Here is a 21,957-nt window from a genome sequence, read left to right as displayed (position 1 = left end):
CAAACATTCACTCTACAAATACGTATTTCTTAAATGAGTACTATGTACCAAGCATTGTTTTAAGTGATGAAAATAGAGAAGTGAAAAGGTCAATGATGCGAATCGCTGTTATCATGGAACTTACATTGTTGTAGAGGGAGGAGGACAATAAACATGGTCCAAAAATAACAATGTATGAGGTATGTTAGAAGGTGAAAAGTGCCAGTGAGAAGAAGGAATCTGAGAAGAGGCATGCTGGCGGGTGCAGCTTTAAGTGGGGTGGCCAGGGTAGGCTTCAGTGAGCAGGTCTCCTCTAAGCAAGTATTTGGGGAAAAAAAACACAGGAGTGAGTGAGTTAGCTAGTCCCAGTGAAGTATTGGAGGGAAAGGAGACAGGCCTGGTGTGAAGACTCTGAGATGGAACCATGCAGGTGCGTTCCAGGACCACGGGAAGACAAAGAGACCAGAGCCGAGTATGCAAACAGGAAGAGCATCTGGAGAGGTAATGGGAAGTCTGATCACATAGGACTGTGTGGACCTTCCTAAGAAATTAGTTTTTAACTCCCGCTTATGTGGGGAGCCCCTGGGGGGCTTGGAACAGATGAGCATTGTGCTTTGACTTCATTTTTGTAAGTCTTGTACTACTGCTGGATGATAGTAGACTCTGGGGGCAGGAGGGCAAGGTACATGGTGGGGTTGAGAGCAATAGTAAGAGCTCTCTTAGGAAGCTCTTTCCATTGAGGAAGTTGTCCACAATAGTAGCCAGGCTATCTTGATGATCAGTATCTTAATAGCTCAGGTCAGGTCAGTATCTTCAAGGTCAGCAGGAAACCAGTTCCGCCTGAGCAGAGGAGTTGCAACTTGCAGGAAACACTGTGGCCATCCTGTTTGAGGTTCTGATGGGCTTCCCTGAGCAACAGTGGTAGCAGCACTTCAGGAGCTGAACAGTTATTGTTCGGTCAGTGTCGGGAGGCAGAGCAGTGGTAGCTGCAGGAAACAAGCACTGGTGCAGGCTCCACAGCATTGTGCGTCATTCAACAGGAAGGTGGTGGGTGAGCACTGTAAAAAGCAGGACTGGAAGCGTGCACAGGGTGTGCTTTGCGCTGTGCAGTTGGTAGCCCCAGTACTAGAGGAGCCTTGTGTTTGGATATATCAGCATAGATAGTTTTAGAGTCAGTGGGAACAGACACTGTGGCAGCGTGATCATTTGTAATACTAAGAAGTAGTTTAGGCATCTAGGATCTGCAGCATCGATTGCCTTAGGGAAGGAATATTGCAGCAGAAACGCAGTAAAATTTCAAAAGGTCTATTCCACCAAGAGAACTCAGGGAACAGAGAATGTTTGATGAGTCAGAACAAATCTTCCAGCTCCCGGAGACTTCAGGTTTGGGGGGTGAGGAGAAGAGCCAAAGGCAAAGCGAGAAGGGTAGTTGATGTGGGTGTCTGAGATTCAGGAGAACTGTTTCCTGCTCCACGTAAGCTGAGGTGCAGCAGTGATGGTCAAACCGTAGAGGAATCTGGGGGGATGTGATAGCAGAAGGTATTTGAGCCTTTTCTACAGGGTAGACCCAAGGAGAAGACAAAACCCCTGAAAGGAAATAAAGCCCTGTGTGGTTTGTCTAGGCAGATGCGTGTGCCACAGTCCTCAGTTGTCTGTATTGCAGCATGGAGCGGGAGTGGAATGACCGTCAAAGCTTCAAGGGAGATAGCAGATACAGAACTGGTGGGGGGGGGGGGTGGTCTGTGAGGAGAGCCCCATTACACTCTAGTGAGCCCTACTGGGCCCTTTGGATTGGGATGAGGAAGAATGCAGCTGTGACCTGTGTGAGATGATCACTGAAGTACCTTTTGGATCTCAGAAAGTGGTAACTAATGGTCTGATTTCCCCCACTCCTTAGAGCACAGAGGCAACTCCGCTAAAAATGGAATTGTACGAGGCTGGGATGAATGTCAGGGACTAGTTGAACTAGACATTGAATTTCTTGAACAGTTCAGGTTTTGAGTTGAGACTTGTATTTTTGATGCATTTGTAGAGCCCAACTTCATTTTAATCCTCAGGGTTAAAATATATGTAAGTAAAGAATTAATTTTTCCCAGTTGTTTACATCCACTCCATTGAAGCCCCCCCCCCCCACCAAAAAAAATATTGGGTGGATACTTTAGACAGAAGATTTCTTAGATTATAACTTAGGCTCTTGATTTTTTTTTTTCCTGAAGTGAAAAATGAGAGTAGGGGTGTGTGGGAAGAAACTGTTTTCTTCACTCCCTTCTTTTCAAGGATCTCAGATGCAAGGAATGAGATTGACCTTCTTCAGTCGTGATGCACTGACATCATCGGTCCATAAACAGACTTTTTAAATCTTAGGTATATTTTGTAGACAATATAAAGAACAACTGGAAGCCCACCGCCCAGACTCAAGATTTGGAATATGAAGTATGTGATGATCTGAAGTATGTGATGAATGAAGGATCTGACGTGTGTAATGTGATGATGATTTTTTTTTTTTTTTTTTTTTTTGCTTTGGATAGGGAAAGTTTAATATAAAGAATGTTAACTGCCCTGGGGGCTAGGAGCTGGAGAGGCTGTGAGAGCAGCTGCACATGTTGCAGTGACTGCAGCAGGCCACCAGGGGGCACACGGCAAGTGGGAGGCAGAACCCTGTTCATCCTGCCATTTCTTCCCAATCCCCTCTCTACTGATAAAGCTTAAAATCATGCAAGTTGGCAAAGGAAGGAAAATATTTTAAAAATCCAGGTCCATTTTTCACAGAGCAGGCAAATGGGTGAGTTTGACGCTGAGAGACAGTGAAGTGAAGTGATGACCAGCACAGTGCCTTTCCTTTGCAGAGCTATCCAGCATTGACCTATTAAAGTACTCTATTAAAGACAGAGGTGCAGGAAGCACATGGGTAAGGGAAGATGGAGATGCTAGTGAGGGGGAGTGGAATGAGGGCACACAACGGACCAAATTAGGGAGGAGCTGGGTGAGTAGGAATAAGAGTGAGGGAGTGAGGACAGCAAATGAGGGAAGCAGGATGGGGACCTAGGGAAAGCAGAAGGGTTGCAACAGCCGCATTGGAGGCTATGTTATGAAATCAGTGAGGAAACAAGATTTGCCAAGAAGCAGCAGTGAAATCTTAGTTGATGTTAGATAACATGAATTTGTAATATGCCAAGGTAGTTGTTTGTCTCTTTATTTCCTTAATTAAATTTTGCTTTAATCTAATGATAGTTATTTAACTGGTTTGCCACATGAGGAAAAGATTGGTCATTTTTTGTCTTTTATAAATATACTTTTTTATTCTGTAAGAACTTTAAAACAAAATTTCATTTTAATTCACTGCAAGAGCATAAAATATGAGCCTTTGGAGCTTTTCATATAGGTATATTGGCTTTTGTGTGTAACAGGTTTATATAGATCACTTTCATCTTTTAAATATTTGGCATGCCATCTAGGAAAGGAAGAAGGGAGGGAGGGAAGAAAGGAAAGAGGGAGGGAAGGAAGGAGGGAGGAAAGGAAAGGAGGAAGGGGAGGGAGGGAGAAGAAAAGGAAGATTAGTGAGGGAAAGGAAGGGAAAGAAAAGAACGGGAAAGATGGAGAACTCACATGGTCCAGGGATTTGGGGCGTCCTCCTCTCACCTTTTCTCTTGCATATATGAATATTCATTCACAGTTTAAATGGTTGAAGAATTTTTGAGTGAAAAATGTCTTTAATTTTATACTGCCCCTACACTGGTTACAGGTTAAACATGTAGGGAAATACTGACCAGAAATACTACATGTAATTCAAGAGCAAGGGTAGGACATTTGGAATTGGATGGACTGAGACTGGCCCATAATAGGCTTTCAGTAAATAACTATTATTAGTAATTTTTAGCAGTTTTTCAAGCCCTCTCAGCTGAGGCCAGTTCTGGTATAGTAGAAATGGAGGCAAAGGGGAGGAATAGGAATTGGGTGTTGTATACTTAGTGGTCTGGGCACCACTCTGTGACTACTATGATGTATCAGGGGCAGGCTGGTCCCTTTTACCTTAGCAGGGATAGGTACATGCACAGGCTAGTGCTGTGGGAAGAGAAAGATGGGTGGATGCGCAGGTCAATGCTAGGCAAAATGATGACAAAAACAATTTATTATTGATAGAATTTTGTCGTAACAAAGCATCTATGTCAAAAAAAGAAAAGAGCAAATCTTGTTATCTTTAACCACCCTTCTATTTATGCCTTCACCCCATCATCCACACAGAATCCACACATCCTTGCCTTTCAGTTCTTCAGTTTCTGGCCAAACTAATGGCAACTAAGATTCTCAGGTCATAGCAGGATATGAACAGGGAACACTGTGGCTTGGGGACTGCTTTCCTCCCTCACCTTGCCCAGCACATAACTTTTATTTTGTTTCCAGGGCCTGATTTAGGAAAATTTGACTTATCTTCACCCATAATTTTAAGGATGAAGGAAGAGAGCTTCATGCGATTTTGCAGCCTTCCTCCTTGAATCGGGTTTTCTTTAGACAAATAGGAAGGTGACCTAGAAGGCTGGCTCTTAACCTTAGAGTTCAGTATGCCCTAATTCTCTGCACCTGCCCCTCCTGTGCTCACTTCACAGTCCTGCCAGGTCCTGTGTCTTAGTGCAGTTTGCTTTCATTTGAAGGCAAAATAGATACCGCAGCTCGGTCTCTAGCGGCTCATGACTCCCCAGGGGAGCCCTCCGTCCTGGGAAGTCCATCGCTGTCATTTGGTTTCTAAAAGTTGAGGGAAGCTTGACAGGGAAGGGTACAAGTCTCTAGGAACTTTACTGCAAAAACAACTCAGTTTCTTACTAGAGACTTCTTTTGTGCCAAGAAGTCTGAAAAACACCTTGTGAGCACACACTGATGTCTAGTATGTAAATCAGTGATATCTAGTAAGCTCTCAAAGGGCTATTAGCTTCTCTCCAATCCACTAAAAGATGCTTCATTCTTGCACTGGGCACAAGTGATGATGTTCCTTGGAAATTTTCCAGGTAAACTTGTTTGGAATTGTGAGTAAGGCTTTCATAGCATTAATAAGACCTCTCATTAATTCTAAGAAAGACATGTTTCCCAGTTGCCTCTCACTTGGCTCATCTCAAGAACATTTTTTGTCCTGAAAAGTGTATCTAATTGAAGTCATGTCTCGAAATAGCAGCATATAAAAATGCTTATGATACAGTAAGTGAAAGAAAAAGTAAAATTCAAAAAAGTAAAAATACGCTCTGGTTACAGATTACAGTTCTCCATGGATAAAGATTAATAGGATTAGAAGAGACATGACAAGTTCTCCGGGATGCTGAAGATTCTCAACAAACACTGATGAATGAACTATTAATGCACATTAAAAAAGAGAAACAATGGTTAGAGTGGTGAGACTGTTGAAAAATTATTCAATTTTCTTTTGAATATTATATTTATAAAATAAGTTATTGAAAATCAACTGGATGACATTGTTATTAAAATCCTCCATCTTCTTTATAACGTCACTCTTTTCCCCACCTGAGCTGTTTATATCCTTCTTATGGCCAATGTCCAGTGATAGAAAAGCAGATCCAAGCACTGAGAGTTGTTCAGCTGATGGACAGATATCACTTACATGTCACTGCATTCTCAAATTTAATATTGTCTAATAGGATGGCCTAATTTAGGGACTATGTGATGTGTTTCCAAAGAATTTTGGTCCCCCAGATACCTGTAATTTAATACTGATGCTTACATTTTATCGATGTGTTCCATTATTTAAAGCTTGGTCACAAATGAATGCAAATGCCTGGGGAAATAAAACTTCAAGAATCCTTGGTCATTCGTACTTTAGCGTAAATCATGTAGGTAAAGAAGAGAGAGAGTATGAGGATGCTGGAGAGGGAGTGGATTTAGGAGAGGACATACTGAAGAGATAAAATGACAAAGAAAGGAGAGAATAGGAGGCTAAGTACTGCTTGCCAGATTCTTCTCAGAGTTCACTCCACTGTGGCTGAGTTGCAACAGGGACCATGGAAGGTGCTGCCACCATGTTCAGTTGGTGAGAATGTGGTCGGAGATACATGGTTTGGATGCAGGTGTGCTTGGGGGTGAAGACAGTCATGTCCAGGCTGCCTCTGGCCTGTGGGAGCCCTGAGCCGGCAGTGAGTCTGTGGAGGGATTAGGACTTCACTTTTCAGCGGGGATTTGCAGCCATAATGTAGAGCCGGGATTGCAGGACGTTTAACAATTGTTCAGAGAGCACTAGGAGAATATTAAGATCACATTTCAGAGCTTTTAATACTGTTTTCTGCTATAGATTATGAATCTATAAATTCCAACCCTTCATTCTCAATAACAAAAGAAATATCTGATATCAGTTACAAGATTTTGACTGTGTATTAATGCCCAGTCTCAGAGCAATCCAAATTGCCTTCTTCTGGTGGTTGTTACTCTGTACTTTCTTTTAAATGATGAAGATTTTATTAAACAGAAACGATGTGTTGGCTTGACTTGTGAGTTTGTACTTACCTGCTCCTCTAATTATGTAACTGACCCTTGTTTAAAGTAATAAAAAATGAAACATAGACAGAACTCTCACATCAGGGAGCCTGTGATAGTTGTGTTCCTTGGTTTAAAGAAAGTGAGTGAGTGTGTGTGTGTGCGCGCGCATGCGTGAGAGACAGAGCGGGTGCACACACATGCATGCAAAAGTGTGGTTACTAGGGTGAGAGAACAAAACAGGCGTAATATGGAGAAACATTTTTAAGTGTTTACCCTATGCCAGACATTGTAAGGTATATACCATTATTTTCTTATTTCCTAGCTTATGAAACTGAACAGTTAAGTCACATGGGTATGGGTTTTTTAAAAAAACTGTAGAAATGGAGAGATTAAAATAAGAGCTATTAGTAGGGGAAGGGAGCAGCAATTCTGTCATTTCCTGTCCTTTTCAGAGCTGTGTTTAAGCATGCTAAAATGAAAGCAGACAGACTTTCTGGTAGCTATAACCCTTCCCATGGTTAGTACTGGAAAATTAGGTGAGTTATACATGAATTTTGAGTTGCAGTTGACTTCTTTACCCATTTTATTTAAATCTCACTGACATAGTTTGATGGTTGTTTATTTCCTTTATAGTTGATGGTATTGTTATGACATGACATTGAAATCCATTCCAGCTGAGGATGTTGTTTATTATCATGGTTATTTGTAATAGAAGTAACACAGAAAGGGTCTGAAATCAGTGACATACTGCTTTTACAGGCAAGAGAGCTCCTTATATTAATGTAGAGCTACATTTAAAAATTACATCCCCAGATTTTTTTTCCAGGTCTAAAAATGGGGCATTCAGTGAATAAATGTTGCTATTCATTATTAAACAAGCAAGTATATAATCAGTTTGATTCCTTTTCACATACACAACACATAGCAAACACACAGACACTACAAACCACACACACACACACACACACACACGTATATCTGTTCAAAAAAGACTATACCACAAAAATATTGAGCGGTTATTGCTGAGTGGTGAATTGATTTTTTTTCCTTTTTGATTGACTTTTAAAACTGTCCACAAACACACGAAAAAACAGGACCCATCTGCAATAAGAAAACTTGTAGAAGTCAATTAACCAATATTTATCACACTGGTATCAATTAAGTGGTATTGTACTAGCATCTTTGGAGACGATACAGTCATGTATCAGGGAGACTCCTGCCCTCTAGAAATTATTTATTGTGAAGATAGGCACAAAAAATGAACACAGTATGCTAGTGGTATGGATACTGATTTCTTAGTGAGAGAGCAATCCCTTAGAGTTCTGTTGTTCAGCAGGGATTGCAGAGAGAAAAAGATATCAGGCAGAATTAAAAGATAGGTCCAGTTCAAGGAGTCATGTGAATAGGAGGCAAGAAATTCCTGTTGAATATAAAGGCTTCCATAAAAACCTAGAGATAAGAAAGTACTCTATTTATTTGAAGCTCAGAGGGGGATTAGTAAAGAGAAACGGTAAGATTGGTCGTAACTGTGGCAGCCCTTGAATGTCAGATTAGTCTCTGCTTAGACAAGCCTCTTTAAGTCCTCCTAGCAAGCCCTTTTCAGAGGGCACAGAACAAAATAAGGAAACCCCAAAGTCTCAGAAGGGGTGTTCCAGGCTTCACACCCCCATTTATCTTGAATTTTGTTCTTTGTCCTGTTTGCCATGCTTGTTTGGTATTTGCATCTTGATTTCAAATTGTCTACTTTGTTCTCATCTATAACTTCTTCAAGGTAGTATTTATTGAAACCACAATCTAGGCACCGCAGGTTAGAGGTGCCATGGCCTCAGGACTGTACCGTACTGTGTGCTAGCCAAAGCCTCTCTTTGTCCTGGCAGGCACTTGCCAGAGGAAGGAGATAAGAAAATGTATTTGTTATTTTGCTATGTAACCAACACCACCAAGGCTTAGCAGCTGGAAGCAACAAATGTTTATTATGACATTCGTTCCTGGAGGTCAGGAATCTGGGAGGGCCTCTGCTGGGTGGTTGCAGCTCAGGTCTCTTTAAGCTGCAGGTGTTGGCTGCTATCTCTGAGCACTTTGACAAGGGCTGGAAGGTCTGTTTCTGCACTCCTTCAAGTGGCCATTGGCAGTTTCTTGCTATATGAACCTCTTTCTCAGGCTGCTCAAAACCTGACTTCCCCCAAAGCAAACGATCCAAGAGTGAGAGGAAAAAAAGCCACCAAGATGGAAGTTACAGTGTCTTTTACAACCTAATCTCAGAATTGACATATTATCACTTCTGCATTTTTCTAGGGGGTCACACAGACTAACCTTGGTACAACATAGGAGGGAACTAGACAAGAGTGTGAGTACCAGCAGGTGAGGATCATTGGGGACCATCGTGGAGTCTGGCTATGCATGGATGGTTAGGTAATTTTTCTGAATCATGTTATGATATAAACAAATCATTTATAAAGACGAATGTGACAGCCATATGTACTATATTTCTGCATTTAACATGGTGAAGGGGGGGGTCTTTAAAAATGGACCTGGTCTATTTGGCATTGTTTGGTTACACTGAGAGACACATAATGCCTAGAATTCCCATTTCCAGAAGAATGGCACAATGCTCTATGCAGAAATGCCAGCTGTGAAGCAGGGCCTACATTGTGATGCCTGTGTGAGCAGAGAGGTCTGCACTGCCCACTGAGGTCAGGCATCCCTCCTGGGGAACATGGAGAGGGAGAAGTGCGGGGGTCCAGACTCTCAGCTGCTGTGCGACACTAAGGCACACTTTCTAGCCATCTGATAAGTTGAGTTCATTGGGGTAGATAAAAACATTTTAATTGTCTAACTACTTGGGACGTCTGCCCTCTCTGTGCACTTAATGGCCTTGGAGGCTGAGGATTGGTCCCTACAGAGTTTTGGCGATACAATAATGCATCCTGGAGGACTGATGGAAATGATTAGACTGCCCTAGTTATTCTTTTGGCTCATGAGTTTGATCATGGAAGTGGAAGCCGAAAATGGAAGAAATAGGAAGTTGAGGCTCAGGAAGATTCAAGTAAAGTAACATTTGATTTTCAAAATTTTAAAGCAAAAAGGGACTACAAATAGTTCATATGCAAAAAATAAAATTAGTAGATTATAAGTAACCAAGTTATTTCTAGTGTTTTTTGAAAGCCTAGAACCCACCTGCATAAGTAATATATATATTTGAATATAATATAATTCCCATAACAATTTGCCATAACAATTTCTACCACATATTTGTAACCTAGAATTCTGTGATCAGATTGAGTCACCACAGGGCCAAATTTTTCTTTAATATTTGTAAAAATATCATTCATGGTCCTATTCCATACCTCACTGGAAGGCCAATATCTTTTCTAGAGATTTCTGGAAATTTTCAGGGATGTATGCATCCCAATTCAATTCCCAGTTCCCACCTCAACCTGATTAGCATGTCCTTCTGCAGCTAGGTTGATTCCTTCATCTAAGATCAGCACAGACATGGACCACACGTTCTTTTCTGTGCTTCCCCCAAAGCATACGGGACAAGCAGTACACATCATGTAGCTTTTAGGATGTTATTTAGTGGGGCAGAGGAGCAGGTGCTCCTGGAGAGGTTTCATACCATCTAACAGATAGCAGAGAAAACAACTTAAGACGTAAAATTTTCTTAAAAACTTCCATAGGGACTCCTACTGCTAGGGGTCCTCTGACCACAGCCTCCTACCATGCTGCTGCTCATCTTTTCCTTCCAGCTGTCACACCATCCTCGCTTCTGCCTCACCCGTTGTTACCGTTCTAATGTCCTTCTTGACGCTGCCTCCCTCCCCTCCCCCACCCCACACTCAACCTCCTTTTGTTGTATTTTCTTCTTCAAGACAGTTCAAGGAAGACTTCTTTTATACTCAAAGCCACCACCAAGGTATTTTTCTAAACAAAAGGCCGTGTCTTCTCATATGAAATATAGCATTCCCTAGTATGCCAAAATCCAACGCAATCTATTCTTACATTACAGAGGAAATTTTCTTTATTCCCAAATGTAATACAAAAATGCGAAATTATAAGCAAAATATTAAGATAAACATATGATTATTGCTCTATTGTTTCTGACACTGGTACTTCAATGTTGTTATTTTATTTTATTAATGACAATGTATTTAAATTACTCAAGTTCATTGGAGGTATAAGACTTAAAACGTTGAACTTGGTTTGTTGCTAAGAATAAGCCTTTCTAACAATTGACAACTCATGTAATTTCAAGTACCTAACAGCTTATTCTTATTTTGAGTAATCTTGCATTATTATTTTAAATACAGCGTAAGTCGTACAAAAGGAGGTAATTGGCAGTGAAATGTCATAGTACAGCTTTTTATTATTTGTTACAATAATTCTTTTAAAAATGCAGTCACCTGCTAACGTATAGCATTTATTCAGTACATTTCCTTTTCAAAATACTTCACCCATATGAATTATTTCCATAAGCACCTCAGTGAAACAGATAAATATTATCCTCTTTTCCAGATGGGGGTATGAGGCAGAGATAGACTGTCTAACATCATACAAAGAGAAAATTAGGATAAAGATGTAAGCAAGACTTTCTACTGTCTTCTCACCTTGCTTATTATAATATCTATGTAGTTTTCTTTCTAAATAAAAGTGAGATTAGAGTTTTTCTCAGAGACAGTGACGTTGGCTTCACTCTATGGTCTTTCCTTGAATCTTTTTGGTGATACAGCTTATCCCTGACCTTCACTTTGCCTTTTTTAAATTAATCTGGAAGAAAGTGTCAATTTTATATTCTCATGTTAAGGTATCTGTGCAGATAAACATAAAAAAGCAAAAGCCGAATTTACTTACATTTTAAAGCTTCCAAATGCATCATGGGAAACTCCCCATGCATCAAGAGCTCATCAAACCAGGTAAGCCGCAAACCAGGGGAGCCTTAAGGTCCGGTCTTCCATAGCCGGGCTTCTACAGAGTGTGTTTTGTGTCACTGAAAATCCTCTCTTTATTCAAATTTAGATAATTCTCCAACTATCAAAATTTAATTTTTATTGTGTAAGTAAGTGGCTTGAGTAAGAGGAAAAGTTATAATCATTTAATTCAGGTAATTAATAACTGATGATCATTTTGAACATTTGATACGTTTTTTAAAAATTTAAGTTGGATCTCCTCACTCTTCTCTTCAGAATCCTCTGATAACTTTCCATTCACCCAGGATAAAATGCATGCTTTGATCACAGCCTCTGAAGCCCTCCTACAGCTTTCCCCCTTCCTCCTTTGTTCCAGCCACACAGGCCTTCTTGCCCTTCCTTAGGAATGCGAGCACACCTCTTTCCCCATCCTGCTTGGGGCCTGTGCTCCTGTTCTCCCCTCTGCTGTGATTCTCCAGAGACTGCCTGGCTTCCGGGTTCTCTGAACTCTCCAAAGTGAGCCTGCTTTAAATACATATTTAGCCTTGTTTCCTGACAAAGACTTGTAATAAATAGTCCTTACTTTACCAATTACACTCATGTCTCAATGTCTAAATGTGAAGCTATGGGTTCTGAGTGTGAACATTCATCTGGAAAGGGGAGCATGCCCAGCCAGCACTGAAAATTATATCCTTCTTAAAAATGCTAAAAGACACCCAAATTCTATTAACAGTTTTATCTTTAAAACATCACTTGACCATTTTAGACTTTAAAAATGCTATACGAGTTTTTCTAGTTTGTCTCCAAATTCCATAAAACATTTGCAACTGGATCAATCAGTCAGTCTCCATGTACAAATGAGAATATTTATTGAGCTACTACTTATGTTCAGAGTGAAGAAATAAAGGCTACAAGCTCTCTCTCAAGTGTCTATTTTCCTTCCAAGATTCTGTCCACTTGGAGACATAACATAATAAAAACATAAACAATTGAACAACCTTCTGCCTGTCCGCCTGGATCCCAGCATCAATGATGAATAATGTCTCAATATTCTTAAAGGTTGACTTTCTCACTAAACTAAGACTAAAATTTACCTGTGCTTGCTCATCCAAATGTTTGGGGCTGAAACTATTTGGAACAAATTTAATGACCTTTAATAAAAATGTATGTGATATGAATGTTTGCTTCTAGATACAGTGGTTATATTCTTATCAGTGTGTTTGCATGCATGTGTGATGTTCTGAAAACGTGAATTCGACATGGTAAAAATAGGAATATCCATTACCACAGTGCTCTAACTACACTACTCATGGTACGTGGGCAAGTGGCCAGCACAGATACTTACAAAATCTGAGTTTGCAATAATGATAGCTTCTTATTCATTCTTGTAAATCCCTAGAGATGCTGTAGCTGAAAACCTTTTCAAGTAATGCAGTGTCACTCTGCCCCTTCCTTGAAGTGACTGCTGCAGTCGACCCATTAGCACTACAGGTATTACTATTCTGCCTTTCAAAGGACAGGCTCAGGAGATGCGTGCCAAGGGTTCATTGAATGAAATTCTACTGAGCAGCTTCTTCCAGCATGTTTGAGAATGTCAGTTGCAGTGTGATGGATTTAATTGTTCAGCAAAGTGGAAATGCTTTCTTGGTTAATGGTTTCTCTTTAAAGAAGGGTCAGATTATTGTGGAATTTTTCCAGGACCCTCACCCTTAGAAACAGAAGGAAAATGCTGATGTTATTAATTAGTGAGAAGAAGAGTTATCAGCTTTAATATCTTTGGAAATTAATCCATTGCTGTTATATTTCCCAACTTTTGTTTTTCCCTCTGGGACCTTTAATCAGATCCTAGATGTATCAGTAAACTGGGATTAAGAAGATGGGCTCAGACAGCCAGACTCAGTGATAACTCTGTTATGATCTTCCCTGAAGATCTGAAACGTGGAAATATTGATGTTTATTAGGTCATGCAGATAATAATGCTAGGAATCTGTTCTATAATTCATAGGTTACAAATTAATTAAAATTATGTCTGAGACAGTAGAGCATAGTACTTGTAAAGATGGCAGTGGTAACCAAATTCCTCTTCTCTGGGAATCTAGAGATCTAGCTTCCTTTGGCTTTTCTTTTGAATAAAGTTTTTGTCTAAAACCAAAAGAATGATTATTTTCCTAGTAACTGGTTGTAATTGATTTTAATAGTGCTTCTGTATCTACTTTATAAAGACATTTGCTTAATACATCAAAATGAAATTGACTTAATGCATTTAGGATTGAAGACTTGCATTTGCTAGGATTTCTGCTACTTCAAAATACAGTATAACATTTGTGTGTGATTTGATACTGACCCTGGAGTGAGACGATCGCAGAGCTTTTGGAGGTCTTACGGCTGTGCTGAATGGCGTGGAGAAGAGATGATGGTTAGGTAATCAAATGGCAAATCCCGTTGGAGGGACATATGTAGCATAGTCTCACCTTCATTCTTAGACACGAGCTGATGCTCAGCGTGAATGAAGTTTAAAATGTGATGACAGAGATCGGAGGTTGGAACAAAAGGCTCAGGAAAATTCCTGGCGTGATTTCTATGAAATTTTACCATTTGCTCCAGGGTTCTATTTATTTGGTCCCCATACTATTCATTGAGCTGGGCCTCTGAAAAGAGATCGGCCAGCATAGACAACTCCAGTGTTGCGAAGGCATCCTATGCATTCCAGGGAAGAACAGGGTTTCCTAGGTTCTTAGTGGGACATGCTATGGTGATTCTTGGGATCCCAGTTAAGCTTCAGTCCATAGCTGCCTCTCGATCACATATTTCATTTGAGTTCTACAATACCAAGAAAACTAATAATAGTTAGTATTCCAACTTTGTTTCCTTGAGAGGCAGAATGGCCCATAGGCATGCATCAGCATGATTTCAGCTGCAAATAACAGGAAATACATGTAACAATTAGGAAGATATAAGGAGAATCTATTATGACATGGAAGATTTGAAGTATGGCATTTTTAATGCTGATTAAGTCAGCAGCTTAATGGCAATATCAGAGATCCAGGGTTGTTTTGTTTTGTTTTTTCCATTTTTCAGCTCTGGCATTTTTAGCCTGTCATCTGCTTCCTTCATGGTTGCAAGGCAGTTGTACGAGCTCAGGTAAGACATTCTGCACAATATTCACAGGCCAGAAGAGAAGACAGTGCGGCCTTTTTTTTCTTGTTTTTTTTTTTAATAGAAAAGGAGGTTTCCTCTGAAGCCTTTCAGCATTTATACTGTCATATCTCACTTGACAGAATTGCACTTTTCCTCTAGTCCTAAACTAAAGCAAGGAAAAGAATATATGGGTATAATTAGCTTAGACTAATTAAAGGGCCCAGAACCCACTGAAGATGGTCTGATATTTAAGGAAGTGAGGGTTCTTTTGGCAGGAAGAAGGGGTGAGTGGATACTGTGTAGGCTGACAGATGGAAGTTTCCTTGAAACTCAATAAACAATACAGTTCAGGGTTTCTCAAACCTGGCACTTAATGACATCTTGGGCCAGATCATTCATTCTTTATTGTAGGCACTGTCCTGTGCATTGTAGGGTATTTACCAGTACCCCTGGCCTCTACTCAATAGATGCCAATAGCAACCTGCCTCCCACCTTGTGACAACCATGTTGTGTCCTCAGGCAGGTGGGGGGGGCGCAAAATCACCTCCCACTGAGATGCACTGATTTAGTGGGTAGGCATGGGAGAGGGAAATTGTTTATCAGTAGACTATTGATTGATGATTTTAGGCTTAACCATGGACCTGTGAACCTGATCACATGCTAGGCTATGTTGTGCATGAATGACTTGAGGCCAGGTATGCCTTATGTCCCCTTCTAAAGACTTCTGCTGAATGTATGAGGCTTGTTGATCTCAGATTCACAGCTTTCTTTAACTCTCCATGAGGTGACCACAAGGTGACCTCTGGTGTGTGTGGAAATCCTGCAGGTGGTGATCAAAGTCAGGGCAAGTGCTGGTTCAGGGTTCCATGGGGAAAAGGCTGAAATCATGGTTTTAGTGGGAAAAACATACTCGGGGTGAGAATGTGAAGTGAGTTGTTACGTAGTTTCATTTGGCCTGCCAGCCTTACACATGTCCTAGGACTTGATGCATTCTCCTAGTAAATGGATCAAGGGTTGCACCAGATCTAAGGAACTCAAAAAATGGTCCTCTGAAATCAGGGCATAACCCAGAGCCCTGGGTTTGAGACACACTGAACTGGAATTTCAAATTTCTAGAGTCTGAAGGTGAAAAGAGTCACCATACTAGATAAACTGAATAACTAAAATAAGCCAGTTATTTAGAGAGTGTTACTTCAAACTAAAGTAATTCTGACTACTTAGGGTCCTCTCTCTCTTTGTTACAATTTATCTTTCATTTCAATAGAGGAAGCAATTTAAACTTCTTTTCGTGGCAGATTTGCAAAAGAGACAGTTTGGGAGTAGAAATAAGGACAGATATCCCAGGAGGGGAAATAAAATGGCCAAAAGAAAGTGAGGCACAAAAATGAAGAGTCGGAGGAATGAGAGAAGACATATGGACACAGGGATACACAGCAAAGTACCAATGGTACCATCCTGTGCATAATTTATTCAGTTAATTCACAGATTTTTAAAATATTGGTATTTATATTTTACAAATGACAATCCACTTCATGTTTTGTGCATTGACAGTTGAGTTGATTGCTCTGTGATTCTGTCTTAACATTCAGTTCCGTATGGCATGGTGGATATGAGTAGGAGTGTGAAGCAATGTCATCTTCACTTAACAGCTGTGTGACATTGGGAAATTAACAAATTACATAACAACTCTGTGCCTCAAATCCTGTAAAGTGAGCCTGCTAATAGAACCTAGCCCAGGGGGCAGTTGTGGGCATTTTCCAAGTTATTTCAGGGTAAATTACTGATCACACTGGCTGGCATAGAGAAAATGTTTAACAACTGTTGTTGCTGTTTTTTAAATATTACCTTGATTTCTCTCTTTCCGTGAGATCTTGGTACATTTCTAAATTTAAGCACTAAATTGAATAAGCTACAGTTGTCAGCATTCCTCACTAGTTGAACACATGCTTAGTGCTTCTCATTCTAATTCAAAAACAGTGGAGAACAATATTGTAGTGAGAATGTCTAGATGGGAAACACTGAAAAGTTACAGAAACCACAGTGATTAAAGTTTGGGATATGCAGATGGCTAAATACCAGTTTGCAAAAAGATTGTAGAAACTCAAGAAGAAAAACAAAATTTTGCTAATAATTTTGATAATAGAAGCTTTGACTTCATTCAGTTATAAAAGAGTTGATATATATACAAAGTTTTATAAAGAGTGAATATATATATATTCATAAAGCCTAGTAAAACAAGTCCCCATGTACTCATGATACATTTAAAAATAAAACAAGAAGAGCTGTTCAAGACCTCTGTGTACCTCTTACTGAATTTTGTGTTTATCATTCTATTGCTTTTCTTTATACATTTACAATATATTAATAACCCCTAAGCAACAATATTATTTGGTTTTACTTTTATTTGAACTTCAAATAATAGTTATCTGCCCTCTATATTTTCTGAGACTTGCTTTTTATTAAAAATCAACATTATATTTTTGGTATTATTCCAGGTGGGTATAGAGAGATTTAGTTTATTTCTTATCTTTGCTATAAATTTTTTATTGTTTGGCTTACCATTTCTTATTTATTCACCATTCGATGGACATTTGAGTTGTTTCTGGCTGTTTGTTTTCACAAAGGTGCTGCAATGTACATGTCTTTTGGAGTACATGGGCAAGAGTTTTTGGAGTAGAATTACTGGGTCAAAGAATTTAACTATGTTTGTGGTTACACGATAATGTCAGCTGCTTTCCAAAGTGAATATACTCGTTTGTATTCCCACCAGTAGTGTCTAAAAGTTTCAGTTGCTCTGTATTCTTATCAACCCTTGATATTGTGAGGCATTTTTAAGTTTTACAAATATGAAAGTGTGACATGCTGTCTTAATTTGATCTCTCTGCGATAAATTTGAGCATTTATTTTTCTTTTTTTATTGAAGTACAGTCAGTTTGCCGTGTAAGCATTTCTTTTTAATTGCACGTTCACACTTTTTTTTTTTCCTGTAAAAGCCTCTTCCTACCTTTTGCCCGCTTTCAACCCTATCATTCGTCTTGTAATTGATCTGTATGGTATGTGTTTATATTTGGGAGACTCATGCATTGCCAGTTATATGTGTGGTAGATACCGTCACCTGAATTTTGACTTGCTTTTGATATGGCTTATCTGTGGTTGGTGGGGATATTGGTGCCAAGTTGTTCACGCTCCTGTAATAGGGTGATAGGTTTCCAGCCTTTGCCATGTAGCCACGACTCCCCCCACCTCCAGAGTCATGGGAGTATGATACCCTGAGTGTTGGGCTCAACCAAGTATCTTGCTTTGGCCAGTGAGTTATGAGCAGATGTGACGCAAGCAGAGGCATTAAACATGCTTGTGCTATTTGGCTTACCATCTATATTCCTGCCATTTTCGATAAGAAGAACATGCGCTGGTTTAGCCAATGGTCCAAGGAAGACATGTGGAGCAACTGCAGCCCAACCCCAAGCCTGGAACCAAGCCCAGCTGATATGTAGCCTACCAGCAGACCCATGCACAAGAGAAAGCATGCTTATGATTATAAGACATTTGATTTGACATGATTTGTTACACTGATTATTACAACAGCTGAGTCAGAACTAACAAGCAAAGCCTTTAATTTAATACGGTTGAATTTATCATTCCTTTCCGTTAGAGTCTGCATATTTTATGTCTTGTTTAAATCTAGTTTCTTCCAAAATCATAAACATGTTCTTTGTATATTGCTTAGAAACATCTTTCCTGTCCCAAGATTAACAAGATAATCTATTATGTATGCATTTAAGCCTATTAATAACAGGGAATTGATTTCATGTTGTGTGTGAAATAGTGCTCGGATTTACTTACTTTTTCATGTGAATACCACAATTGCTTCAGCACAATTTATCCATTCTCCACTGATATATAATGCTGTCTTGTTTCCATATAACATTGTTTATACCTGTGCCAATATCACACTGTCTAAATTCCTGTAGTTCTTTAGTATGTCTTGCTATCTGGTGGGGAAAGTCTTACCCTCTTCGTATTACAGAAAGTTTTAGCTATATTTCTTCCTTTGTTTATCATATGCATTTATAGTCAGCTTGTCAAGTTCTTGAAAAGCCAGATTCATATTGGATCTATAGGTAAATTTGAAAACGTTGGATAGTTTTCTGATATTGTTTCATTATCCAGCAGAATCTTTTTTTTTGTCCATATGTGTATTTTATTTAATACTTCTTAGTAAAGTTTTATAATTTACTTCATTAAGGTCTTGCACATTTTAAAAATAATTATTCTTGGTTACTTTTAATTTTGTCACTATTTTGCAGGTATTTTTAAAAAAACTGCATTCTCTACATGTTTGTATCTCCTAAATGCAATTGAGTTGTGTATAATGGATTTTTTTATTCAACAACCAGGTTAAAATCATGATTAATTTTAATAATTTATCTGTATAATGTTCTTAGTTTTCTAGGTCAAAATCATATCATCTGGGATAATGATTGGATTTTTTTTTACTCCTTTCCAGTGTTCATAATGTTTATTTCTTTTTATTTTATCTCCTTTATTGCTCTCAAAGGGCCCTCTTGCACAACATTAAACAGCGGTAAGATAGTGGATTTCTTTCTTATTGATGTTTGCTTTAGGTTTTTTGTTTTTGTATTTGTGTCAGATTAAAGAAGTCCCCTTCTGTTCAAGGCTCCCTACATGGTTGATGAATTTTGTTAAATGCTTTTCTTGCATCTATTGAGATGATAATATAGTTTATCTCCTTTGATTTGTTAATGTGGTAAAATATATTAATAGACTTTTTTCCCTAAGGTTAAGCTAACCTTTCATTCCTGGAAACAACTTAATTTGGTCATGACATAGTGTATATTATATATATAGATATATGACTGAGTTTGTTTCGTTTTATCTTGTTTGCATTATTGGTTTATATTTTTTTCTTCCTTATACCATCCTCTAGCTTTTTAATCATGGTTATATTAGCCTAACCAAATAAATGGGGTATTTTCCCTCTTTTGGATCCCAAGAATAATTTGTGTAAAATCAGAATTATTTCTTTCTTGAGTATATGGTAAAATACATTTGCAAAATTCATTTTGGACCTGCTGTTTCCTTTGTGGAAATATTTTAAGATACTGATTTAATACCTTTAAATGTTATAGTATTACTCAGATTTCTACTTTGTTTTTAGTTTTTCTGGGCGTCTGTCCATATAATATTAATTTTCAAATCAATTGCCTTAAAGCATTTTAAAAAAATCTACTCATTTGCAATTATATCCTCAATTTACTCACCAAATTTTGTTTTTAGCAACTTTAATGTGTCCCTCCGTAATAACTTTTGACATTTGATTTTGTAATTTTTAATTTTATTTTGTCTTTTATATTTGTTTTCTCTCTCATTAATTTCCCCCAGGATTTGTTTTCATATGTCTTCTATATTTATAGTTGATATGAATGTCTGAAAACCTTAGTTCCTTACCTGAAATATTCAGGCCATTCACATTTGATTGTGATCTCTTATATGTTTGGACTTATTTCTGTCATCTCATTTGAGATTTTCTATTTTTATTATGTGCTCTATTTTCCCCACTTTTTTCTTTCAAAACTTATTTTACATTAACTGATATTTTCCCCCATTATTACATTTTTTTCTTTCTATTTGTTTGGAAGTTACACAGTATCTTAAATATTTTTTATAGATTATAGAAATTATGATGCTCAAATTTAACTTTGTGAAATCTGAATTTAATTAGTATGTTTACCCTTTTTCTTTAGAGTGCTTTAACTACACACAACTTACCCAGATTTATAACCTTTAGGTTGTAATAATTCAATCTTTGTTTAAATACCACACATTTTACATATCTCTATCTATATATCTGTCTATCTCTATATACGTACGTATGTGTGTGTGTGTATAGCTTTATACTAGGAACCCTCCATTACATTTAACCACATCCATACTTTTCTTAATTCATCATTACCTCTTGAATTACAAACCTGTGTTCTGGGATCATGTTCCTTCTTTGTGAAGTATATCTTTTAGAAGTTACTTAAGAAAAGCTTTTGTTGGTCAACACTCAGATTTTGTATTGTTTATATATGTCTTTTGTTGCATATAGAATGCTAGGTTTAACAGTTATTTTTCTCAGCACTTTAAAGAAATTTTTGCATTGTTTTCTGGTTTTCAACAAGTTAAGAAATCAGCTGTCACTTAATTGCGATTTTGTTCTAGGTAATCTTTCTTTTCTCTTTGGTTGCTTATAAAACCTTTTTTTGTCATTTGTGTTCTGCATTAGTGCTGAATTATGTTTAGGTGAAGGTGTTTTTAAAATTATTTTGATAGGGATATGGTGAGCTTTTTAAATGTAAAAGCTTATTATTCAGTAAATTACGGGAAATCATCAGACATAATGTTACCATTTCCCAAGTTTCTGCATTACCACTTTCCAGAACCCTAGACAGATTTATTACATCATTTTCTACACTTTCCCCACATCACCTAAACTCTCCTTCACATTTACTGTTGCTTTGTCTCTCTGTTTTAAATTATAACTTCTTTCTTCAAATCCAATCTCCTGTTTACTTACAGATTTTTAACCTGATATTTAAGATTCTTATTGACTTAAAACACATATTTAAGGAAATGTACCAATTATGCATATTCATTTCAATAAATTGTCCCATCTAATAATTTTTTCTTAGATAGACTTTTTTTTTAAGGGCAGTTTTAGGTTCACAGCAAAATTATGTGAAAGGTACAGAGATTTCCCTTATATCTCCTATCCATACACCACATAGCATCCCCACTATTGCCATTCCTCACCACATTGGTATATTTATTACAGTTGATAAACCTACTTTGACACATCATAATAACCTGAAGTCCATAGTTTATTTTAGGGTTTATTCTTGGTATTTGTATGTTCTATGGGTTTGGATAAATACATAACGATATGTATCCAGCATTACAATATCACATAGAGTAGTATCACTGCCTTAAAAATTCTCTGTTGCAACCATTCATCCTATTCTCCTCCCTGACCACTGGCAACCACTGATCTTTTTACTGCCTCCATAATGTTGCTTTTTCCAGAATGTCATATAGTTGGAATCATACAGTATGTGGACTTTTCAGATTGGCTTTTTTTCACTTATCAGTATGCTTTTCAGGTTCCTCCATGTCTTTTCATGGATTGATAGCTCATTTCTTCTTGGCACTGAAAAATATTCCATTGTCTGCATATATCACAGTTAATTAATCCATTCACCTACTGAAGGAAGTCTTGGTTGTGTCCAAGTTTTGGCAGTAAAGAATAGAACTGCTATAAATATTTCTTGTGCAGATTTTTGTGTTGACATAGCTTTCAGCTCATTTGAGTAAATATCAAGGACCATGATTACTGGATCATATGGTAAGAGCATGTTAAGTTTTGTAAGAAACTACCAAAATGTCTTCCACAGTGTCT

General features: G+C 38.2%; 1 protein-coding gene across 2 annotated transcripts in view; it reads left to right on the top strand.

Annotated features, from left to right (window-relative positions):
* Positions 1-220: 220 nt before the first annotated feature.
* Positions 221-21,957, top strand: part of BANK1 (B cell scaffold protein with ankyrin repeats 1) — a 382,399-nt gene continuing 360,662 nt past the window's right edge. For both annotated transcript variants that reach the window (XM_074343227.1, XM_074343221.1), the window contains exon 1: positions 221-480. In XM_074343227.1, coding sequence (XP_074199328.1) covers positions 396-480 — 85 coding nt within the window. In that variant the 5' untranslated portion in view covers positions 221-395. The remainder of the gene's footprint in view (positions 481-21,957) is intronic.

This window comes from Camelus bactrianus, chromosome 2, assembly GCF_048773025.1.
Source record: "Camelus bactrianus isolate YW-2024 breed Bactrian camel chromosome 2, ASM4877302v1, whole genome shotgun sequence".
Taxonomy (NCBI): Eukaryota; Metazoa; Chordata; class Mammalia; order Artiodactyla; family Camelidae; genus Camelus; species Camelus bactrianus.
This window is presented reverse-complemented; position numbering and strand designations above follow the sequence as displayed.